Source organism: Beta vulgaris, chromosome 7 (assembly GCF_026745355.1).
Source record: "Beta vulgaris subsp. vulgaris cultivar EL10 chromosome 7, EL10.2, whole genome shotgun sequence".
Classification (NCBI taxonomy): Eukaryota; Viridiplantae; Streptophyta; class Magnoliopsida; order Caryophyllales; family Amaranthaceae; genus Beta; species Beta vulgaris.
In genome coordinates this window covers 17,723,821-17,749,839 of record NC_079208.1, presented here as the reverse complement: position 1 = coordinate 17,749,839, position 26,019 = coordinate 17,723,821, and the positions used below count along the sequence as shown (strand labels likewise).

The following is a 26,019-nucleotide window of genomic DNA, read 5'->3' as shown; positions in this document are numbered from 1 at the left end:
TAAGATCTCTCCATGGATCATTCAAAGGCAAAGTCTTTACTAATGTATAAGCTTGAACTTCCGGACGAGCATATGGGTTTCTTCTCCCCGGCCCATTACTTGATTATATTCCACAATTGCCTTCATTACTTGTCTTGCACAAGCAGGTGCATCAGTATAACATAAGCTAGCAGAGAATAGAGTGTCTGGTTCACGAACCCCTGGAATATCTTCACCTATGCTTTCAAAAGGGTCTGTCCATGTATCCTCAGAATCAGAAGTTTCAATCACTATTGGCTCCCCTCTACTTCCTGGATTCATCTACATCATCAAAACATAACATCAATTAACAACTAGTCCAACTCAAACTTCATAGTAATCACCTTATAATAACATAGAATAGTCATACTTATACATTCTAATGTCTTAATTTAGCTCGGATACCACTTGTAACAGCCCAAACCTCCACTAATCTTAATCAACATCGTTTAATCACAACGGAAGCGTTATCAAACTAAGATTTGGACTATTACCATGACATTCTCAAATTATAAGGAAGAGAATATCGAATTACCTCAAAAACATACTTTATACATTACTTAATGCATACAAAGCTGTCCTCATAAGAGCTCTTAGGTTACATACACCAAAAACTAACTAAAGTTCAGTAGTCTATCACTTGCTTAACTATGTAAACATATGTATATAGATGTCATTACTTAATTTACATTATTGAAAGTCTATTACAAAAGTAAACACCTTCATCACATATCCTCGTACCAACCTGCATCAAAATCAAACTCTGCCACCCACCGAGTGACAGGCCACAGAAATGACAAAACAATCAGCAAAGCTGAGTACACACTGTATAATAGAAAATACAAGTTTAGGTGTATTTTGAAAACTAACACATAGTTATAATAACAGATAATCACCCTTAACTTAGTTACTATGTTTCACAAAATCAATCGTTTGGCATGAACGCGAGTGGAGAGGGGTACCACGCAGTACCAGCTGTCTCCAAACTAGTGAGGGTCGTCACCCAGCCTTTTATTGTTATGCTTGCAAGACTTACCCGGACATGTCCTATAACGCCAGGGATTAGCCCCTCCTGGAAGGCAACAGCTAGGGACTCTACCCGCCCTAACTCGGGGTGCCTATTCATGCCTCACTTTCATATTTATAAAATAAGATATTTAATGGTTTATACTTTAAACCTCAATACTCAAAATCCTTATCAACTCATCCTTAATACTCATAACTCTTATCAACTCCTTTCAATTACCCTTACTTTGATAGTTGAGAAGATTTAGGGTTTTCATACTTAAAACTAGTTTTTAACATAATAACTTTGATAGAACTTAACCAATTATGTCTTAGGGACTTAAATAATACTCCAACATCTATTTCATCAAGAGATTACCAATTATCAATTACTATATAAGTTCATGTACTAAGCACATCCCATTTAGAAGCATAATCGTAACGACTTAGTGTATAAGTGTTGTTTAGTCAATTGAAACATCTCTAAAGAACCTTAGCATGTTATACTTATGTAATATACTCAATATACACATAATAATACACATATCATACATAAATTCATTTCATAAACATGCTTTACACAAGAAAGAAACAATCACTTAACTATAAGAGTGGAAAATCTCTAGGTTAAACCAAACTAAGTGTGTACCTTAGCTAAGGATGCTTAAAGCTCACGAAATTCCTTAATTCACTTGGTTAACTACTCCTACAGCTTCCCCTGAATGTATAAAATGCTAAAGATTAGTTTCAACAAGCTTATAGATATGAAAAACTAAGCTTAAATACAAGAGATGTAAACTGTTGAACTTACAGCAACTTATGTGATCTTTGAACAAGGTTTTCTATATGATTTTATGGTCTAAAGGTTGGAACCAAAGGTTGTACAACTCTGTATGGATGTTTAGAAGAGTTCTATGTAGAGAAAAGTGGGTGTCAAAGAGGAGAAAATATGAGAAAGGAGACGAAAACCCAGAACAGCCTTTTATAGCCTGTTCTGGCGGTACCCAAGGAGGAGGGAAAGTGATCTGGGCAACGTCGGTTTCTTGGAGTTTCTGGGTGATTCTTGCTTGAGGTGTTAGCCTTTGGTGTTGGCTATCATGCATTCAAAGGGCTTTGAGAGATCGACACTTGAGTAGCTGCTAAGCAGCTTTCTTTGAGGATAGGTCTGAGCTGTAATTTCAGCTGGCCAGGTTTTACTATGTAAGCAATTTACCTTATTAAGCCACGTAATTCTTGGGCTTAAATGACCATTTTAACCTTAAGACATCTTAAGCATGTCATATATCAAGTTTGGTTAGGTTCTGAGCTCGGATTCAATCCCGAAAGGCTCTTTAACTGGAAGGTCATCGTTACCCGATAAAACAATCTCTATACGATTTTCACAATCTTAATGTTTAAGGCTCTCAAGGACTTTTCAACTTATCTATTGGTTTCCAAAGTCTTCTTATCCAATAAGAATGGTAGATCTTACCTACTTTTGCCCTCGTATGGTGTTGGAGAGTATTCTAATCTACTTTAAGCACTACAACCAAATGAAACTTAGCATAACTGATAGTTTCAAGTAACTATCTTCCACCTAGAACCTTAAAATCCTATAACTCTATATGAAGTAGTCAATTAACTTACGTAAAAATATAAGTTAACTAATTAACATAATATCATAGGAAATACACAGTTAGACTGATCTGTAGTTACTTTAATACGATCTCATGCTTTAGCACATAATCATGGTTTTGAGTTAGGGCTTCTTAGGGCTATTACATTCCGAGATCCGGAGTTTCCTTGGTCTTGCGGGTTACTATCGGAGGTTTGTCAAGGACTTCTCAAGGAGAGCTCAGCCGTTGATAAATTGATGAAGAAGGAGAGCAAGTTCTTGTGGTCCGAAGAGTGTGAAAAAGCATTTCAAGAATTGAAGAAGTTCCTCACTACCGCTCCTGTTCTAACCTTGCCTACTGAAGGGGTTGGGTTTGAAGTTTATAGTGACGCATCGAAGCTTGGATTGGGTTTTGTTCTTATGCAACAGGGAAAAGTGGTGGCGTATGCATCCAGGCAGTTGAAGGTGCATGAAAAGAATTACCCTACTCATAATTTGGAGTTGGTTGTTGTGGTGTTCGCTCTTAAAATCTGGCGACACTATCTGTATGGGGTTTCGTGTAGGGTGTTTACCGACCACAAAAGCCTCAAGTATATCTTCACTCAAAGAGATTTGAATATGAGGCAGAGGAGATGGTTGGAGCTGATCAAGGATTACGATCTGCTGCTTGATTACCATGAGGGCAAAGCTAATGTGGTTGCGGATGCTCTCAGCCGTAAGTCAAAGCATTCTCTTAATGCGGTTAGAATTCCGCCAAGAGACTTATGTGATGAATTTCGGAAGCTTGAAAGCGAGGTGGTACCTCGGGGTTCGGTGGAAACTCTCTATGCTATGAGTGTCGAGCCTGCCTTGTTCCAAGAGTTGCGAGAGAAGCAGCAGTATGATCCTACGTTAGAAAAGATCCGTGAAGCTAACGCTCAGGGCCGAGCCGAAAATTTCGAAGTCGATTCCGAGGGAGGTCTAAAATTTATGAGTCGTTGGTGTATGCCTAATGACTTAGAGCTTAAGAAGAAGATTCTCGAGGAAGCTCATTGTACTCCCTACATTGTTCATCCTGGGGTGATAAGCTTTACAAGGATCTCAAGGCTAATTTCTGGTGGCCTTGCATGAAGAGGGAAGTGGCCGAATTTGTGGCCAGGTGTCTGGTGTGTCAAAAGATCAAGATCGAGCATCAGAGACCGGGTGGTTTGCTACAACCATTACCAATTCCCGCGTGGAAGTTCATTCATCTCGATGGACTTTTTATGGGTCTTCCGAGAGTGCTGGGGTAAGAATGCGGTGTGGGTGATTGTGGACCGTTGACTAAGGTAGCTCGGTTTATTCCGATGAAGAATACTTGGTCTATGGAAGAGTTAGCGGAAGCCTACGCTAATGAAATCATTCGGTTGCACGGTGTTCCGAAGGATATAGTATCTGATCGTGACCCTAGATTCTTGTCTCATTTCTGGATTGCTCTGCAAGAAGCATTTGGTACTAAGTTGAAATTGAGTACCGCTTTCCATGCTGCTACGGATTGGCAAACAGAGAGGACTATTCAGACTTGGTGGAGTTCTCTTACAATAACAGTTACCATGCTAGCATTCAGATGGCTCCTTACGAGGCCTTGTCTGGGCGAAAGTGTCGTAGTCCCACTTGTTGGAGCGACATAAGTGACTCGTTGGTGTTGGGACCAGACTTGATCCAAGAACTGTCGAGCAAGTAAAGGTGATTCAGGCGAGAATGAAGGCCGCTCAAGATAGGCAGAGGTCTTATGCAGACTTGCGTCGGAAGCCTAATTCATTCACCGTTGGGGATAAGGTGCTGTTGAAGGTGTCTTCGATGAAGGGGGTGGCAAGATTTGGGCAAAAAGGCAAGTTAAGCCCGAAGTATGTTGGCCCCTATGAAATTCTCGAGAGGATTGGGGGGGTGGCTTACAGATTGGCTATGCCCCCTGAGTTGTCGAGGGTGCACGATGTGTTCCACGTGTCGCAGTTGCGAAGGTATCGCAGCGATCCGTCTCATGTCATTCCTATAGAGTCGGTCTCTATTGAGCCGAACATGACTTTTGAGGAACGACCTGTGCAGATCTTGGACCGTCAGAATTGTGCTCTAAGAAGAAAGGTGATACCCTTGGTTAAGGTGCTTTGGAGAAGCCAAAAGTACGAGGAAGCCACTTGGGAGACGGAAGAGTCGATGAGGCTCAAGTATCCCGAGCTTTTTGTCTCAGGTATTTCCTTGTTATTTTAAGTTCGAGGACGAACTTTTTCTTAAGTAGGGGAGATTGTAACACCCCGAAATTTCTCTGAAATTTTCGCGTGTTATATTTATTATCAGATGTGATAAATTATATTTCTACTAAATTATTTTCGGAAAGCATATATATTTATGTATATATATATATATATATTTTTACACCTACGTGATTTTAATTGACTTTGTGCGAAGGTGATAACGTGCGTCTTATTTATGTGGCATTGTGTTAGTCGTATATATAATTGTCTGCATTGTTCTTATGAAACGGATAATGTAGTACTTTTGCGTGTGCCGAGTGTATAATGTGATAGTATATTACGTATATATTTTTATTACGTTGGTAATAATAATTTTTAGTTTGGAAAACATATACTTATACATATTATTTTTGAACGTTTTACTTAGTGCCGGAACATGTACATTGTACTAGTGTTAGCCTTCGTACATTATGTTATTTGTTAGGGAGGTCCGAAAATTGTGATATTAGCCATGTTATATGAAGAGTTGGACAGATTTTTAAGTTCCTCTTGTAACGTTGCGATAACCAAAGGTCATCTCTTCATTCACCCTTCTTATTGCCTTTTTAATCATCACCCTTTCACCTTCATTTTTGAAAATAAAATCAGCAACCCTTGTCTTTGTGACTCCATTTCACACGCCATTTTCAAAGGAAAAAGGGAGGGGAAAAGCTTTTGTTCTTCATCCACATTTCTCACACAAAAATCAGATTTTGTTACTTGTTGTCAAGCCATTTTTACATCGGTTTCAAGCGCGTGTTGAGTTCGTTGCGATTGTGTTCATAGGAGGCGAAGGTGGTGATATCTCACAAGACTTCTAGAGTACTTGGAATCTTTCTATTGTGAATCTTCCCAAGAAAAAGGTAACTAGCGTTATTCTAGTTCGGTAGAGTATAGATATTGAACTTAGGTTGTTAGAAATGCGTTAGAGAACGTAGTATCATGTTAGGAAGAACTTAGAAGATTGTATGGTTAAAGTTTCATGTTGTTATTGTTGTTGTTTTATTGATGGATTTGTTATTGTTGTTATTATTGTCGTTGTTTTAGTGATTGGAGATTTTTGTTGTTGTTATTGACGTTGTTGTTGTTGTTGTTGTTATTGTCGTTGTTGATGTTGATGGAGTTGTTGTTGTTGTTATTGTCGTTGTTGATGTTGATGGAGTTGTTGTTGTTGTTATTGTCGTTGTTGATGTTGATGGAGTTGTTGTTGTTGTTGGGTTGTTGTTGGTGAGTTTGGTGTAAGTATGGGTGTAAAGGGAGGCTGGAGTAGAAGGGGATGGCTGGAGCAAGCCTCTGAGGGGTTCCGTGGGAGAGCGAACAAAGCTCGCAGGCCACGGCAGAGGGCTGCTCGCGACTCGCGAGCCTCGTCGCACCTCGCGACGGGTGGTCTGCCCCTGGGTCGTGATGTGGTGTTTTTATTTCTTTTTTTTGGTTTGCAGCTTGTGTGTCTTTGCTTGGTTGGTCTTAGGTAAGTATGCTAAGGATGTTTGAGTAGTTTTTGGGTGGTTTAAGTATTACGTTAAGGGTATTGTCCTTATGTGATGGGTAACCTTGTATTTGAGTCTTGAAACGTACCGTTGTTGGTGTTGGCTATGCAGACTCATGTTGGAACCTTGATGGTAAGATTGGTTGAGTTACGCTCATAACTTGTTCATATTGATGGTTGATTTGTTGATGTGTGCTTGTCTTGTATGATTGCACGTTGTTGGATAGAGTAACTCTAGGAACGGTATGGTTCTAGAGGTCTTCATTAGGAAATCCTATGAACGTTATGGTTCAAGGAGTTTGAGTTGAATTTCTAAGGGCGGTAGGGTCCTAGAAATTTATGCTTGTTAACCTAAGGGCGGTATGGTCCTAGGATTTGGTTACTTAACCTTGGGCGGTATGGTCCATTGGTTACTACGGGTGGCATGATCCGTATATTATAGCTATTCGAAAGGGGCGGTATGGTTCCTCGAGTATGCAACGTAGGCCTTGGGCGGAGGTCCAATGAGTCTACTCACAGGTGGTATGGTCTGTTATGTGTGAGCTCGTTGACCGCATTTGTTGCATTTGTTGCATCGTTGACCGCATTTGTTGCATGGTTGTCGTTTGTATCTTATGGTGAGTTTGGTGTTTGGTATTATGATTTCTGATGTTGTTTCTAATTATTTAAGCTCTTATCTGTTTCTATTTGAGTTGGGAGAACTGCTAGTTACTCCCCACTGATTGTGGAAATTGTTGTATCTTTGTGCAGATGGTGACGCTGTTTAGAGTGGTTCTAGTCTGGATCAGGGGTGTGTGTGTTCCCCGTGTGAGCAAAGAAAGGGAGCTTGTCATAGTGGATGAGTATTCCAAATCTGGACTTAGGATTAGTACTTAGTTGGTTTTAAGTAGCTAATTCTAGTTTAGACTTATGTATTAGAACTATGGTTTTGAGTTATGTTAGTTTTGTTTACTCTATGATTTTGAGGTTTACTTTGGTGGTCGTATGACTCTTGAGACTTATTGGAGATGAGGGTATGGGACCTCATTTTCCCTTTTGATTATATGTACTGGAGTTGACTTTTACCTGTGATGGTTATTCTATTTTAGTTTTTGGTCTACTCCTTAGAGTGGCATCTCCGTCTCTTTGAATTTCCGCTGCCATTATCTATAACCTTTTCCTTATCTTAAGGCTATGTCTTCTTGGTTTTGGATGGGATGTTACATTAATGTAATAATTAGTGAATTTAATATTGTATTCGTTGGGGGAAAAAGCCAAAGAGAGAAGAAGGCATATAAAAGGGAGAGAGAGGTCAATGACATGTTTTTTACGCGATATTGTGAGAAAGACATTAGAGTGAACTAAGCATTCTTGTAAACGACAATCAGTCACGAAGAAAGATAGTGAACTATATTAGTTTGGTGGATCTCCTACCACCCGCGGTTTTTTAACCACCTTCATTGGGGTTTTCCGCGTCACCACTTTTGTGTATTCATCCCCTTTGACTCCCCTTTGCATTCTTTTGTCGCAACACCCTTGACAACATCTGGTTGACACGTTCCACAAACTTTAATTTCGTCGTAAGTGATAAATTTTAGCATAAACAAGGAGTTGGTAACAGTAAAATCTGATGTGGTCCCCAAACCGCAGCGGGATTTTAAATATGATGCGGTCCTCTTGTGGACAGCATTAGATTTTACTCCCAACTTTCCCCCCATTTTCAAGTATGATTTTCAGAAGCGGTTTTTGTAAAACCGCATCTGTTAGTAAGTGACATTTAAGATTTTTTCCACTAGTGTCTTTTATTATCACCATAAATCAACCTAGTTTCTGGCCAAGATATTGGGTAGAAACACTAGTGTAAAAAACAGCTTTTGCTACTTATCAAATGCTTTGGTTGATTAATCAACCCGAGCATTTGTGATACAAATGCTCGTGTGGATTAGTCAACCGGAGCATTTGGTATCAAATGCTCCGGTTGACTAATCAACACAAGCATTTGTGATACAAATGCTCGGGTTGATCAACGGAGCATTTGGATGTTAGGCGCGAGTTTTTTTCTAATGTTATCAAATATTACACACAGCCGTCCCAAATTAAAGTACGAACTCCTCTCCCTAATAACTCCTAAGTCGCCTCTCCCTCCCAAAGTCCCAAGTCCTTCGCATCCTCCACCACTCAGCCGTCCTCCGTCGTCCCTTCGTCCGCCGGATTTCAACTGGAACTCACTCTTGGTCCTCTCCTTGGAAGGCATGTCCAGGTATTTTTGTTCGAAATTTATTGCTGTATTTTAGGAAATTTTGGTTTTCTGGATTTGGGGATTTTGTTAGGGTTTTTTTATATTTCGTTTAGGGTTTTATTTGGGTCCAAAACTCTATCTCTTACCTCGATTTCCTATCCGGCCACCGCAGCGAGCCACTTTTGTTTCGGTGCTGCTGTTCCGGAGCATGCCAAAACATGGATGTAGTTTCTCAGCCAGTCAGCCTTCGAACGTTTCAAAGCATCGTCTCTCCGTAATGAGTTCGATACCTGCAACATTCTTCTTTATCAGCTTAAGGTATTTCTTCTACTTTCCACCTTTTTTCACGCTTCAAAACCCTATATCCTTCCATTTCTTTCGTTATTTTTGCGACTTCAGAAAATTATTTCAGTTTTTCGATCGAAATGATTTCCTAGTGTTTTACCGTTTATGATGCTTTCTGTTTGTTCAGTTTCATCTATTATTTCATATAACTTTAATACTATTGGACAAGCTCATATATGCATACTCCATATGCTTATGGGCTATGGTTTTAGATTCTCTCAAGACACTATTTCAAAAGCTTAAAGGGTGAGGAAAAGTGAAACAACGAAGCAGCAAGCTAAGCACAAACTTGTTCCTGTGTCATTGTTCCTGTTTTGTTGTCTGTTCCAGTGATTAAGTGTTTTAAAATTCAAAAAATAGGGAAGGAAATTAGAATATTCATAAACCAAGTTAACTCCATTTGTGTTGTAAAATTCTAGTATACTCCATATGTATGTTCACATGTTTTAGTTGTTTGGTAATTGATCTTTTAGTTGCTTGATACCTTTCCACTTTACAAGATTATTAGAATACGAGTATTGTTAGAGGTGACTGGCTATCTGCTGCTTCTCATAAATAGGGATACCCTGGGAAGTTCTATTGTCCAAGGATGAATAGCATGAATAAACCTGCATATGTTGCTATCTATTAACATTCACCTACAAAACCAGTTCTTATATTTGTTTCATCCCGGCGACAAACAAGGCTAACAGCTTTGGACCTAATTCAGGTATGGAGTATGCTCAAACAGGTTCTTTTTTTTCCTATTTCTCCTTGTTTTGAGTGTATTGCTGCGTATATATTCCTGATTATTTTTGTAGCTTAGTATGCCGCATCTGATGAGCATCCGAGGAAGTTCCTGAGTATATCTGAAGAAGAGTTGCAGATGATTCTTTCCCAGATCACAGATCAGAACCTGAGGCATTTTGCAATTTGGTATTGGTTTGCACCATGCTGGATTGAATGACAAGGATCGATCTGCAGTTGAAGAATTGTTTGGAAACAACAAAATTCAGGTCTGTAAGCTCAAAAGCTTTATTTCATGTGTTTGCAAAATTCTAGTATACTTATTTCGACATGGAACTCGTCCACCTTGCTTTCTCTTCCTATGGTTACCTTGTAGCTTTTCTGAGTTCCATAATGGAGATTTCTATGCTTATTGAATTTAAACATTTTGATAGGTATTGGTGTCAACTAGCACGTTGACCTGGGGCGTGAACCTTCCTGCACATCTTGTTATTATCAAGGTTAGAAGATATTTCTTTACATTTCCAATCGTATTGTTCGTAAAACTGCCATTACTATTGCGGGAGGGTGTTTGAGGATAACGTAGAGTTTTCTAGATGATAGATTGTCATATATGATGTTATGATTGGTTGCAAACTGAAGCTTTATGTTCTCTTTAGATAATTGAAATAGGGTAGCCCACCTAAATGATTGGTTGCAAACTGAAGCTCTATGTTCTCTTTAGATAATTGAAATGGGGTAGCCATAATCCCTGCATTGTTACTTCCAAAGATAAATCATCATTAAGCACTCATCTGTATGACTATAAAATAGTAGCAGGTAGATAATATTTGTTCAATAAAAGTGATTTTTAGCAGGTTGAAGAAATGGTTGCTTATGCAATTTAAGGATCTAGAAGTTTAAAATCTTAGCATGACAAGTCACCATCTGTTCAGTTCAGTTTTCTCACATGAGAACATTAAGGGACAAATTCGAGGACTTGAATTCAGATGCAAACTTCTCTACTCACGCTAATGAGCTGAGATCCAACTCCATAACATCAATTTTAGCAGTAGGAATTTCTGCAAGTATTTTCTGTTTGAGATTTTTGCCAGCATCCACATTTCTCACAACCATAACAACATGAGCACCACGCATGGCAAGTATTTATTCTGTCAAAGCAAATTCCTTCACTATAAGAAAACCGATGGGCCTCTGAAGAAACATTTGACAATCCTTCCTTCTCTATTGCTGACAGTTACTCAAAGGTCAGTTGGAAAAGTGTATAGTTAGCTTATTCTAGTGTTAGCTTGGACCTCTTTAATGTATGATTGAATTGAATTAGTATCTTTAAAGGAAACTTGATGTAGTTTAGTGATTTTCTTTTCTGTATGACTTTATCTATCTTAAAACCAAAATATGTAGTTTAAATAATCAAAAGTAATAGTAATGCTTTTAAGACTTATATAGCGATAAATACTCCAAGTAGCATCTAAAATAAACTTTAATTGTATCCTAATATGGGAAATGAAAAGGAAACAATGTTTCCATGTTCTGTATGCTTTACAAGTTGAGATATTCCTTTCGGTATGGTAGTTCAGCAGATTCTATCACTAGCCATCTTTGTGCAGCTGGGTATGTTATGTTTCTTTGCTGGTGAAAATGAGAATATAGTCCTAACAAGAAATCTATTTCAGGTGATTAAGAAATCTGAAACAACATATATTATTTTAGCAGAGATCATTTGTAATATTATAGACTTGTCCACTTGCGTCTCCTTGAGGGTGTTTCAAAGATCATGAGAAAACTCTTTCCTTTCTTACAAGGCTCTTTACTGAAATTACACATTATTCATTTAGGTTTTATAAATTGTGAGTAGTAACGAATGGTTAGTTTGTACAAACAAATGAAATTGAAATGCTATTACTTTAGAGGACTTAATGGCTGCATGCTCATTATTTGGAGCTTGACAACATATAGAATATGTTTAAGTATGAGTTAAGTAATGGTCTGAGCATGCTGAACTGATTTACTAAAATACTAAACTCTCCAATATTTTCTTCATAATTTCTTCTTTCCTAATCTCCTCTACTTATAGTAGACCTCCCTACTATCTCCTCTAACTAACTAGCTGCCTTCCTCCTGGAGCTAACAAAATAACTAGGGTATATTACCAAAAATACCCCTGCCCCCCTTAGGTTAGGCTAGTCTAATACAATATAATGCACAAATATGATCTAGTGTAGCGAGTCTTGGTTTTTCTTTGCATATTCAATAATCTAAATTTTATTGTATTATCCTGAGACATTGCTTTTACTGATGTATTCTTTGAAAATCTAGAACTGTCTAACATGTTTTATTAACACTTGCTGCTTTCTTTTTCAATAGGGCAAAATCAGATGTTGCAGAAAACATATGATGGAGGCTCTAGTAAATTCAAAGATTGCATAAGTGAGGCATATGACTGGAAAAGCAGGTCTTGTTTTATCCATTGCACATTGGTGAATATGTGTGTTTGTGTGCGTTTGGTGTGTGTGTTTGTGAATTAGTCATTGGTGAATATATCGTTTTTCTCGAGTAACTAAATGGATTTTATTGTCCATGCATCAGATAGTCTAGGAAATGCACTTTATGAACTTGTTTCTTGTGTAAACGATGGGGTAAAGGATACAAATACATCCTTACAGCAATATCTATCCTTTTTCCTTAAGGAGTTTTTCTATTCTGTGAAACCTCTATTTGTATTATAGTTGCTTTTGTCATCTCTCGATTATGTAATTTAGCACTATAGTATTCACCCTTCATCGCTCTACCTTGTACTGTAAGCCTTGACTGGAATTCTGGAACTGAACATGCTTGTGAAGGATTGATTTGTGTATTCTACAAGGAGTTTGATGTTCTTTCACTATCTGCTTGAGGTTCTATATTTGGATCATATACCTTTAATATATTACTTTGAAGTTATTATGCATTCAATTATCTATTTACAAATACTTCATATATCTTTGTGTACTGCTGGTGGGCTGCGTTAGTGTAATAGTATAGGATGCTAGCTGCATGCATGCTGCCATGCTGGCAGTAGGTGGAACTTTTTTTTTACCATTTAAAATACACAAATGCTCCGGTTGTTTGGAAAAACCGAAGCATTTGTGCGCACAAATGCTCCGGTTTTCCTTAAAAACCGAAGCATTTGTGGTATTTTACAACTCTAAAAAAGCTCAAATGCTCCGGTTTTTGTCATAACCGGAGCATTTGAGGAAATAAATGCTCCGGTTATCAACCGGAGCATTTGTAAAATGCTCAAATGCTCGTATGACGTTTGCTACGGGTCAAATACGGAGCATTTGAGGGGTTTTCAACCGGAGCAATTGAGCTTTTTTCCACTAGTGAAATTAAGGAAATCCTTATATTAGGGGTTTTTCGTACTTATTAAATCTCTTAATCAGTTGACTAAAGACCATTTGAGAGAGGATTTAGTTGATTGATTAAGCGATTCTTCTTGACAACCATTCGAGAGAGGACTCGAGTATTTTAGAGGAAAACTAAATCTTGCATAATCGTCACCTTTGAATCACAATTGCATTAATGATCGTTGTCCATTTTGATTCATACTAGTATTCTTAACTCTAGTGTCTTCTTTATTGATATTTTCATCTCATGTTATTTGCTACTTCTTGATAATGGTTAGTTTTTAATTGTTACAAAATCATTCAAAACCCCCAAAAATCCTTCAATTAGGTAATTAATTTAGACTTGTTGGACTTTGATTAATCTGAATTTCCTTGTGGATCGACCCTTGACTTGCCTTTACTAGGTTCTTAGTATTGCTTGTTAGGTGTTACAAATCATGAATAAAAAAAAGAGAATTTTGGTGCCTTAATGACATACTAAAAACCTCTTATCAGTTATCTTGTAATCTAATTATTTGTTAAAATGGTCACATTATCAAAGCTTAGATGCTAAAATACCGATATGATGTTGTCGATTTTTATTAATCAATTTTATGTGTATATTTATTTATTCTTTGCAATTGATATTCCATTAATATTAAGTAGAGGATAATTTTTGGGCAAACGTGGTTCATGACCTAGTTTGTATCCTTACCATATTTCTTCTGAAAAACTCATTGATAGCTCTTTTAATATTTAATTTTGTATGTTTCAAAATTTAAATGCCTACACATACATGCCTTATAACCGCTGCAAGCATAATTTCAATCAAGGGGCCAACCTAAAACATCCTTGCAGACGAAAAGAGAAAAATAAATATCATAACAAGGAAAGAAATAAACAAGCTCCGAGAGAGAGTGCCCACGTCGCGCCATGAGATCTGATGTCTTGTTGCTTCCCGCAACAATGATGAACCTAAAAAATATCAAACTTAAGCAAATTAGTATTCATATATCTAAAATAATATTATTAATTTCCTAGATGACTTTCCAGATATTCCAGAAAGCATTAATAACAGCGAGATTGTCGCCTTCATTTTGAAGCTTAGAATATTGAGTGACAAAGCTGCAATAATGCCTTCTTTGAGGCCCCAAGTTTCAGCTCGAAGGATGAAGATGTAAGGACCAAGAGACCTTGCTCCAACCACAAGAGCATCACCTGAAGAATTAATCCTGGATCACAAAACCCAAAGCAGCATTCCCATTACTAAGTTCATAGCCATCGAAATTAAGTTTACATAAACAAGAAGCTGGGGGAACTAGTCCAAGCCAGGAAATATAAGAATTGTTTCTCTTAGTGGCAGTAGAAGGGTAGACTTAGCGCTCTTTTCTTCCGAATTCAAAGTTGTAACCACGAATTAACAAAGTCACTAATAATAAAACTTGCCTTCATATAAGTGACAACCTTATCATTAAAATAAGCTTATATCTAAAGAACCAAATAGAGGAAAAAAAAAGACATAGAGAGACAAGCTTCTAAAAGAGAACGGAAAGAATTAAGACCTATATTAGCTAGACAAGAAGGGGGACTAGGCCAATCAAACGAGGCCTTAGGGTGGGCAAAAATATCCAGAGTAAATGGGTAGGTAAAACAAAGGTGGCCAATAGACTCACCTGCATTATTACAGAACACACATTGCTGCGGCAAAAAGATATTACTTTTTCAAGACGGAATTTAGTTGGGATACTATCATTACAAGCTTTCCAAAGAAAATGGTTTATCTTCGGGGAATGTTAAGTTTCCAAATCCAGTAAAAACTTTTTCTAGACAAGAGGGAAACAACCCTTGGGTAAGGAGAGCTCCACTGTTAACATAACACTCACCATCAATTGTAAGACCTCAAATGAGCTTATCCGGCTTGGGCTTAGAGGAGACATAAATAGAGCAGATCTGGGAAACAATGTGAAGGGGGGCTAAGGAAAGAAGCATCTAGGGGTTCCATTGCCCAGAAGGTAGGAAACAATTATTCACAATCATGTTTTCAGTACCAGGGATAGGAGAAATGATAGATTTTAGGGGATATGGAAAATCCAATTATCCATCCAAAAATTAATACGTTTACCATCCCCAATCTGCCAACGTAAACCTTTTTTAAAAATATTACGCAAGCTTAGTAGGTTACGCCATTGCCAAGAGGCCAATTTGGACACTTTAACAGAAAAAAGACTATTATTTTTATATATCTTTTTACAACTAGCTTAATTAACCAACAAATTATTATTATTTTTGATGATTCTCCATAAAAGTTTCATTTGAAGGGCTTGGTTATTTAGTTTAGCTTTACGAAAACCTTAGCCACCCACCTCGTTTGGTTTGCAGATACGATCCCAACCAATAAGATTCAGGGATTTATTAGAAAAATCATTGTTTCAAAAGAAATTTCTATAAGTTTTACTTAGGTTTGTCAATAGTTTTAGGTAAAAAAGCTTTGCATTTGATAACTAGCTTTAGATGCAAGGTTTGATTGAGAAGAATTGACCTACCTGCTTGGGAAGGAGCGTTGGCTTTCCATCTAAGGAGTTGAATAGTCGTTTTACTAATCACAACATTGAAGGTTTGTTTATTTACTTTAGAGTGTATAATGGGGTAGCCCAAATAATCCCCTAGATCTTTTGTTCCTTTCATTTCAGAATAGAAGCAAAATAAGACTTTCATGCCTTATAAATATTAGTAGTACATTGGAAAGAGGACTTATGATAATTAACAAGTTGACCTGACATCGAACATTATTTTTTGTCCAAAATTTAATGACTAATCACACAACTATAATTAGTAGCTTTAGCAAAAATCATTGTGTCATATGCAAAGGTAATAAAAGGTACTCGTATACCAGTTTTACCAATAGGAACTCCAATAGGCTTAGCAGGGCTAGAGACTGCTGAAGAAAGTAATCTAGCTAGAAGTTCAGCACATAAAACAAATGGATACGGGGAAACAGGGTCACCTTGTCTAATTCCTTGATAGAGTATAATTTATTACCTGGAATTCAATTTACTAGGACATAAAAAAGAAGAGGAAGACACGCATTCCTTGATCCATCCTATTCATTGCGGGAAAAAGCCAAATTTATCAAGAGTGGAAAATATATAATTCCATTTTAACTTGTTTTAAGCTTTCTCCATATCCAGTTTAATGACAATCGAGCCATTAGAATACGATTAAAATTTAAAGGATTGTAAAATTTCATGAGCTATAAGAATGTTATCCTGAATAAGTTTGTCAGCAATGAAAGCACCCTAAAGAGGATGAATAATCTGGACCATGAATTCCTTTAATCTATTATTTATGATTTTAGAGATTATTTTATAAATGGTTGAACAGAGGCTAATAGGCCGGAAATGATTAGTAGAGGAAGGATTATCGATTTTAGGAATTGAGGGCAAAAAGTTAGGATTTATTTCTTCAAAAAAAAAAAAAAAACTCGGAATGGAAAAAGGCTTGAACTGCTCTTATCACATTGTTACCTACTAGGGCCAGTATTTTTTACAAAAAGAACAGGGGAAAACCATCTAGCTTTAGGGATTTATCAGGGCTAAAAAAACATTGCATCTTTAACTTCGTCCCCATAAACTGGGGCAGTTAGGAAATTATTTTCTACCGAAATGATGTTATCTAAAAGAGCAAAATCATAGTCCATATTAAAACGAACAGAGGTATCAGAAGAAAAGCGTTAGTTAATTCATCTAAAATAGCATGAGGGGTGGTGATAGCTTCATTCGTTTAAGAAGTGAGTTCTTTAATTTGATTTCTATTACGCCTAATATATAGACGCAAGAGTGTGATAATAAGAAGACTTAGAATCAGCTAAGAGAAGATAATCAGTCTTACTCTTTTGTTTACGAAATTCGTTGCTAAATGATAATAAACTGGATCGTTTCTTAAGGAACAAATCTTGCTTATTTTGATAGGTAATATTAGAGGGATTAGTGAGAAGGGCTTATTGTATTTCTTGTAGTTGATCATAAACTAGAGCAAGAAATACCTTTTTTATCATTTGCATATGAAATGTCATTAAAATCCCCTAATATAACATAAGGGAGTTGAAGTGTAAGAGCATAAGAACTAAGCTCAAACCAGAATTCTTCCGTAGATTCTTTTTTAGCATGGGTGTAAATGAATACTTAACGACATAGATAATATTAAAACTTGCAATATGAATTAAACAAGACATAAAAATAGAAGCTTTAAATATAATAGAGAGGTTGAATGGTTGAATATTACAAGATTTCCGTATTAACCATAATCCACTAGAGAAGCCTAGAGTTGGAATAAAATCAAAAGTGTGGAAGCCACATTGATTGACCAAATCTTTGGGGGGGGGGGGTGGAGGTTGTGATTTAGCTTCACAAAGCATTAACTTTCTAACATTGTTATGCAAACAAAAGTCTCGTGTTTCTGCCAAAGCATTGCATTCTTTCGAGCACTACCATGGATGTTCCAACATGCAACAGACATTATTAATCACAAAAAAAGAGTGGATTTTTCACTACCATTCAGCTAAGAAAGAAGAGATTAGTTCATTTTCCTGTTAAGCGAAGATGAAGCATCATCTTCATCATACTTGTCTTCAACTCTCCTCTTAGCTAACCCTGATTGAGAAGAGAGCTAAACTAGGTTAGCAACATCCATCCCTGTCGTCTCTATTTGGTTGATAATCTAGTTGTCAGAATGAATGGAGTGAAAGGAATTATCAGGGAGAGAATCATACCCATCAGCAGCATTATCAGCTTGATTCTCAATACGGAAAGTTTCATCATCAGCAGGAGCAAAGAAAAAACCCTCAACAATGGGAATTTTAGGAGAAAGCAAAGCTAAATATTGATTTTCATCAGTTGGGTCAGAGGGACAAAATATTTGAATTGAAGTAGGAGACAAGATGGGGGGTGCAAAACCAGTTGCACCTACAACCTTATCCTGGGCTCGGACAGGAGGAAAAGAGACTAGAGACATTAGAAGCTCGGCCTCATCATTATAGGAATCATCATACTACATAGACTAGAAAACCACCATATTACAATTGCCTTTACCTTGAACAACAACAGGCATAACATGAGACTTATGAACATTAGGATCAACATGTTTAATAATCACTCCTTCGGCAGCAGGAGTGTGCAAAATAGCAGAATTAGCAGCTTTAGATTGCATTTTCTTGGACAGAGGCTTAATAGAAGAGAGCCTGGTAAGGTGATTGGGCTTCACATTAGCTGGCTCAGCTGTGGATGCATGAGAGGCTTACCCAACAGCTTCAGCAAGGCATCATATAAATGTTTATTTTTGGGATTCTTGAGCAGTTGAATAATTAAATCTTTTTTAGGGGAATTCAACAAGGGACAAGCATCAAGAACATGTTCAAATTAACCATAAAAGGAGCAACCAGAGGCAAAATCTTTGTACCATATCACATAATCATGGATAAATCTCCAACCCTACTAACTTATGCAAATTCTAAAAGGGGACCCTAGATATCAACTCTAACACATGCTCTAGAAAAACATATTTTATTACAAAATAAAGACCTTTGATCAAGTTTAATAAGAGCACCAATATCATTAGAAGCTAACAAATTGGCAATGGAATCAAAATTCAGCAATTCAGTGGGTAGTTTAAGGATCCTTACCCATAGGTCGAGCCATTTAGTTTCTTTCATGTATGGATCAAAGAAAGGTTTCCAAATAGAGAGAAAAAATAAGTCACCTTGTATGTGCCAAGGCCTCTCTTTCCACACTAGAGAGAGGTCTTGAGGATTAGCAAAGCAATGTAAAATCCAACCATTACCCATTTCAAGGTAATCAACTTCGCACGTAATGATCTTCCAGTCAGCCTTTGTTCTTGCGGTGATGGTGCCCAAGTCCAAAGGGGCAGAAAGCATCTTACCAAATAAGAAAGAATTAGAACGCTCAATTATGTCATTCTGGACTTGACGCAAGTTATCAAGCACATTAGCTTTAGGGAAAGTGGGGGGAATCATCTTGAGAGGTCATTTTGAGAGCGGGTATTAACAGGGGGTCACAATAATAGGAACAGTAGTTCCACTTACCTCATTAGGGTTAGGGTTTTCTAGAAGAGCATCTTTGAAGCTAATAAGAATAACGATCTTAAATGACAACCAACTTGCAGGAAATTTAAGAACTAACAAACAAGAATGAAAATAAGAAAAGGAATGAGTTTGAGTATGTAAATATATCACCTTGGCATTCCTTACATAGGAATGTTTGTCTGGCCAACAAGAAATGTAGAGATAAGTAATTATAGCCAAAACGAGCATGCCTTACCAACTTCATTAAGTGAAAATCAAGCAAAATTATAGGACCATCAACTAAATGCACTCTAACTCGACACATCACTCCAAAAAAACCACTGAGAACTCACACTCGCGCTCTCACTTGATAAACCCTAAAAATCCCAGCTAGATTGTACTTTAAGGGAAGAAACATGAAACACGCACAAAACCCTTAACCCAATTAAAGTTACTTTACAGAGTTTTATAGACAAATTCAGTCTGAAATCTGAATGTATTTACGAAATTTAGGGTAAAAAAACGAGTTGGAATGATTTCATTACTCTATAGCTATAACTATAGGCTTTAAATTTAATTAGGAAAAAGAAATTCACCTCATAATTACAGCTAAAAAATGGGTTGAACTGTAGAGGAAGTATGAAAAGGTAACTTGGAGATGATTTTCGGGGAATACTACTACAAAAAAGGCCAGAGACCATTTGTAGGAGACAAGTTAAGGTTACTAACCCATCTCTTAAGCATAGGAAACCATTGATTATCTAAAACGAGTTTCTTGAACATACCAGGGGAGGGGAACCGACACACAAAACACGGGGAGGGGGAAAGGGGGAGCCCGACGACGCAACGGAACAAGGAGTAGGGAAGCCTGATAAACACAAAGGGGAAAAAATAAACATGTCGGCGACGAGCCACGACACAGGTACTACCCACAAGCGGCAACGACGTGGTACCGACAGACGCGAACACGGGGAAGGGGGTGGGCAAACCTAATCTAAGTACTGAAACAGGGGAGGGGAAACACGAACCACGGAGGGAACGACGTGAAACAAAGGCTGGAGAAACGAAAAGGGAGGCCCATGGGTGGGGAGGGGGAGCGAACGATGGTGGAGGAACAGACGCGGAATAGGGGATGCGAAGCAGGGGACGGGGAGGGGAACTGACGTTGACCACTACCTAAACTAACAACAGGTGGCTCGCTGGCGACCAAAGAGCAGTGCGATTAAGTTTTTCAGTTTTAGGTTAGGGTTTGAGAAAGTCTAGAGAGAGGAGAGAGAGAGGCGTGCTTTTCTATAGGTAGGTACAACTTATAAGCCCTTGATGTCATGTGAGAGAAATAGGGGCTCTGTGTACATGATTATCCGGGGCATATATTTTATGAAAATAATGAGTGAAATCATTATAATTTTCAGCTTCTATGTTATTATCATTTGATCATTGTCCTTTTTATTTTTATGTACAAGATCAATTGGAAGACAAGTCCTATACATCATGATGATTCTATTAGAAGGCAGCAACAATGTCTATTGGTGGTGGCCTTAAAATTGAAGCTTTGTATGTCAGATTTCTAAGCAACCTTAGATGAACTTGCTCAAATGCTAAGACCTATTATGGTCTTCATTATATATTGTGGTCAAGCATATCCACCCATTCACCGGTATCTTATATGAAGTATTTATGTATTAGCTTTTGATCAAATGGAATGGATCTCTAGGTCATAAACTAGAATATATGCTAGTTTTAATTGATTTGTTATTTATGAGTTTCTGTATAAGATTCTTATAGAATATATTCTAGTTCTAACTATAACTATGTGAAATTATTTTGTCGTACTTCCCTAGGATTCCTAACACTTATTCACAAGAGATGGTTGACAAGCTAAGAGATATCATATGTGGGCGGATATTTAAACAACCAAATACAAGATGGAGATTGAAGAGAATAGCGCTCAGATTGTTTAGAATTTTAGTTTTAGAAGATAGCATAGATTATAGAAAATATATTTTTAAGAAATTGTTGGAAGAAATTGATGCTTTGAGAGAAATTATTTTTGGATAAAAATTGAAGTTAACGAATTTTATTTCTTGACATGATGAATAGAGCAAGCAAGAATACTCGTTTGATAATTTTGTCGTTATTTATATATTGATTTATAAAAAAAAGTGTATATACAAGGAGCCGCAAATACAGGAGCAGTTGCTGAATAATGTATGTATACTGTAATTTATTAACCTAAGAAATTGGTTGTGCTCAATAACTGGTTTCAAAGGGTAAAGTAAGGAGCCTGGTTTTAAATGTTAACTTGTTTTCAAACCTCTTTACATATGATATGTATGCTTACTTAAGAGACCAGTTTTAGTTGTCAACTGGTCTTCCAAATAACCAAAGAAATCAGGCTTCATAACTTGTCTCCTAGCCTAGGACGCCGGTGAGATGGAAATGATTGTAGTTCGGTTTCCTAGGCCGTTTTCAACCTGTTTCCTATGCCTATTTTGTGGTAATAAAAAGATTGATAATAGCTGGAATCACAGGAAAAAAGTGACGAAATTGAATCGTGGGAGATTTTAAGGTTATGGTTATATTAATCGTAAGCTGGGTTTCCTAGGTGCATCAATTGTCGCCATAAGACCTTCGGATCCAAGGATAGAAATTTGAGGTTTGGCCTATGCACGGATGGGATGAACCAATTTGGCACTCTTAGTTCTCAACATAGTTCATGGCTAGTTCTTCTAATTATATATAACTTGCCTCCTTGGTTGTGCATGAAACATAAGTAGATCACGTTGTCGATTCTTATTTCAAGGCCGAAATAGCCTAGAAAAGACATAGATGTCTAGCTCCAAACACTTGTTGAAGATTTGAGAAAAATGTAGTATGAAGGAGTTTTCATGTATGACGCACATGCTGATGATGTATTCACATTACGCACCATGCTTTTATGCACTCTTAATGACTTTCCTGCTTATGGGAACTTATTTGGGTACAAGAACAAAGGGAAGGAAGCATGCCCGATTTGCATCGACGACACGAAATCTAAATACATTTCTACTTGTCACAATGAAGTTTATATGCGGACTCAAAGGTTTCTTCAATTAGACCATCCTTATCGTAATAAGAAGAAGGCATTCGATGGAACAGTAGAGGGAAGCGTTGCTCGTAGGCCATTGACTAGTATTAAGGTTTTTTATTAGGTCATGGGTATTAAAACGATATTCGACAAAGGAGCGGGTGATGGTGCTAAGGAACTTTGGAAAAAGAAGTCTATTATGTGGAAATTTCCATATTGGAGATATCTAGAGGTTAGACATTGTCTCGAGTCATGCACATAAAGAAAAATATATGTGACGCCATTCTAGGGACACTTATAAATATTACACATAAGACAAATGATAGCGAAAAGTGCGACTGTATCTGGAAAGAGAGGGAATTTGACCATAACTATGGGCTCAAAAGAGGGACACTAAGAAAAGAAATAAAAAAGAGAAAGTGTCTGGCAAAGGAAAAGGAAAGGGAGAAGAAGGGGAAAATGAAGAATGGTCGAGTGTTGAAAGAAAAGGAAAGAAAAAGGTGAAGGATGATGATAGGAACTATTTGTCTCCGGCTTGCTACACTCTATCTAGAGATGAGATGAGAATTTTTTGCAAGTCTTTGTACAACATCAAGGCTCCAGCAGGGTACTCATCGAACATGAAAAGATTTGTTACCTTAGACGGTAAGTTGAGATTATCGAGTATGAAGTCTCACGATTGTCATGTAATTATGCAAGTATTCTTGTCGATTCAAATTTGAAGGATATTGCCGAAATACGTGAGACATACCATAACAAAGTCCTGTTCTTTTTTAATATTATATGTAGCAAAATATTACAACCGTCGAAGCTTGATGCTCTCGAAGCTGGCGTAATGTATATCACGCCTATTTTCTTCGACATTATGGTCCATTTTGTTGTACATCTAGTTCAAGAAATTAAGCTATGTGGTCCGGTGTTTTTGAGGTGGTGTTATCCCTTTGGGAGACATATGGGCTCTTTGGAAGATAAAGTAAGAAATCCAGCTCAATTTATTTAATTTCTCGCTTTTAGCCGCATTTAGGTCATGTATATTTCGAATTAGTTTATATATATGTATTACAATCAACTAAACTCACTTCAAATGTTATGAAATCCATTTTGGGGTAAGTGAAAGTAATTTCTCGCCGATTTAGGCTTTTCAAGCTCAATTTTTTTAATTTCTCGCTTTTAGCCTTATTTAGGTCATTTATAGTTCTTATTCTTATATGTATCACCATTAGAGTCATATAAAGTCGGGTCACATGATTTTAAAGACATTTTGTGTAGATGAATGTCGTTTCTCATCGAATTATGGCTTGTGTTGGGGGGGGGGGGGCGTAAGGGGGTGAGTAGCTAGGGGGGTTTATAGGGGTGGGCCATCAAGGGGAGTGGGTTCTGCAGGGGGGCTGCAAGGGGGGTGGGGCAGATCAGGATATACAGCCGGGGGAGGGGTTGTTTGTAGGGTTAGGGTTTGTAGGGGGGTTGTAGAATAGTGGGTTTTGTAGTTTGCAGGGTGGAGGGGTCTACAAGGGGGTACAGTAGGTTGGGGAAAGGAGTAGGGTGGGGCTAGCAGTTTGTGAGGGTGGCAGGCGGGGGGGCACGAGGGTGGGGTGTCTGCAGGGGGTACAACAGGGTTGGGGCTGCAGGTTGGGAGCGTGGCAGTTGGGGGGTATGTAGGGTGGGGGCAGCAGGAGGAGTGCGAGGGGGTAGGACATCATTTGATATTCTTATTTTTTTTAATGTTCGTTTGATATTCCTTTGATGTTCTTTCCTAATGTTTATATTTGTTTGATGTTCGTTGAATACTATTTGTTTTGTTAATTCTTGTGCGTTTCTAGTTTAGTTTTTTTACATTTCAAGACTTTCAACCATAGTCCGTGATTATGTGATCGTGGAGGAAGAAATCGTCGATGATTATGATATTTCATTGGATGAAGATGATGAGTATGATGTGGAGAAGGAGGAGGATAAAGGTGAACCGTAAGACATTGCGCATGATGAGAAGAAGCGCTTGCATTACAAAATGAAGAGAAGCGCTTGCATTGCAAAATGAGGAATTTCGCATGGTTTAAATAAATGAAGAGTTATCCCTTAATGCTCCCCCATTGACAACAATTCTAGCAAGATTATCCTTGTGTTTCATTCATCATTGTGTCACACAAAAATGTGTGGAAATAATTGCATAGGACCACCAAAACCCAAGCATTGTTGCAACAAACACTAGTGGAAAAATAAGGAAGGGTTGTGGTTAAAAAGGCCCTTAGGGCTGCGTTTTTTGACAGCAACCCTTTCCATAGCAGCCCTTCAACATAAAGGAAGGGATGCAGTTTTCAACCGCAACTCTTCAAAACGAAGGGCTGCGGTTTTACACACAAACGCAGCCCTTCGTAGCTAGAAGGGCTGCGTCTTTAGTCCAAAAAACGCAGCCCTTTTGGACCCCTAAAAAATAAAAAATAAAAAATATTATTTTGCATTTTTTATGTCAAATTGACACAAAATTAATTCCAAATTGATAAAATTATAACAAAATCACAAACTGACATTTATATATAATAATAAAAACTACAGACATCCAACCAGATATATATTATCGCCAAAACAGATGAATATATGCTAAACAGTAAATATTATAAGTAACAAATAAATTACAAAAAGAAAATTAAAAATGATAAAAACTAAATCATCACAAATCATATAATGAACTTTAGATTACAACAACAATAAATCATATAATAAATTTACAACCTTAAAAAACGAAATTTCATCGAAACTAAAAAAATGAAAATAAATTAAATCTTGAAATGAAATCGAAAGCTTTTAATTCCTTCAACTTCTTGACCTACACAGAAGAAGAATCAGCCATTGTTAGAACAAGCAAATTACAAGACAAATTAGCTAAAAATAGATCTGATAGTTATTTTTTTAAGGTAAAAAGAAAGCATCAAAGTTGTACAGTAATTGATCTAAAGCAAGAAGATAAGAAAATTTTGTTTTTGGAATCGGGTCATTTTCTACGTGGACAAGTGTGAGATGACAAAGAAAAGCAATGTAACCAGCAAGCCGATTTACTCCTCCAGAAATGTGCTAGTCTTTCTTCTTGTATAACTGCCAAAAAATAAAAATATAAATGAAGCAGATGCAAATTCTGAGGTTTGGTGAAGCAAATAAGGCTCTTATACAATAGTTTTGAAGTAATTAATGGAAATTCACAAATCTTTCTATGATCAACTTTGATTCTTCATTATACTTTTAAAAAAAATGCTAAAAATCTTTGCACATATTTTTGGATAAATCGTCCCAAATCACAATGCTTCAATAATGTAGAAAACCAGGGGGGAAATGTCTATCCAAGTTTAGCAGAACAACTCCGAAATATCGAATTATTAGAACAAGCAAATCACAAGTTATGCATCTAAACATCAACAGCTCCAATAATCACACACATTTCCATTTGCAGATTTAACAGTAGTGCAGACAGAATAAGAAAAAAAAGGAGGCACAACAAAGTACTAACATATTGGTCCATTTGCAGATACACATTCTCGATGGCGAAGTTGGTCCATTTGCAGATTCACATCCTCGACGGCGAAGTTGGTCCATTTGCAGATTCACATCCTCGACGGCGAAGATGATGAAATCGACGGCGAAGATGATGAACCGAGTGCGAGAAGATGATGAATCGACGACGAAGATTTAGGGGCTGGGCTTTGGTGAGAGAGAGAGAATGAGTGAAGGGAGGAGAGAGAGGCAGGGCGAACGCTGAGAAAGGAGAGAGAGAGGCAGGGCGAACGCGTGAGAGATGAGAGAGAGAATGAGGGAGGGAGGGAGTGAGAAATAAATTCTAGCCCGCTTAACATTTTAAGCCCAATGCGCACTTCTTTTCAA

The 26,019-nt window shown here is 37.4% G+C and overlaps 1 protein-coding gene and 2 long non-coding RNA genes across 3 annotated transcripts; 2 read left to right on the top strand and 1 right to left on the bottom strand.

Moving 5' to 3' along the window:
* Positions 1 to 549: 549 nt before the first annotated feature.
* On the bottom strand, positions 550 to 2,024 carry LOC130592168 (uncharacterized). The gene is made up of 2 exons (XR_008970380.1): positions 1,673 to 2,024; positions 550 to 781 (listed from the first exon to the last, which is right to left on the bottom strand). It is a non-coding gene; the product is annotated as an uncharacterized LOC130592168 (long non-coding RNA).
* A 2,312-nt stretch (positions 2,025 to 4,336) lies between these two features.
* Positions 4,337 to 4,843, top strand: LOC125491818 (uncharacterized). The gene has a single exon (XM_048633897.1). It carries the CDS (start codon positions 4,337 to 4,339, stop codon positions 4,841 to 4,843), a length of 507 nt encoding a protein of 168 aa, XP_048489854.1.
* A 4,638-nt stretch (positions 4,844 to 9,481) lies between these two features.
* LOC130592065 (uncharacterized) lies at positions 9,482 to 10,105 on the top strand. Its single transcript, XR_008970224.1, has 3 exons — positions 9,482 to 9,624; positions 9,721 to 9,910; positions 10,076 to 10,105. It is a non-coding gene; the product is annotated as an uncharacterized LOC130592065 (long non-coding RNA).
* The last annotated feature ends 15,914 nt before the right edge of the window (positions 10,106 to 26,019 follow it).

Excerpts from the sequence above, each read along its gene's own strand:
- LOC125491818 (XM_048633897.1), top strand. The coding sequence starts at position 4,337 with ATGAAGGCCGCTCAAGATAGGCAGAGGTCTTATGCAGACTTGCGTCGG.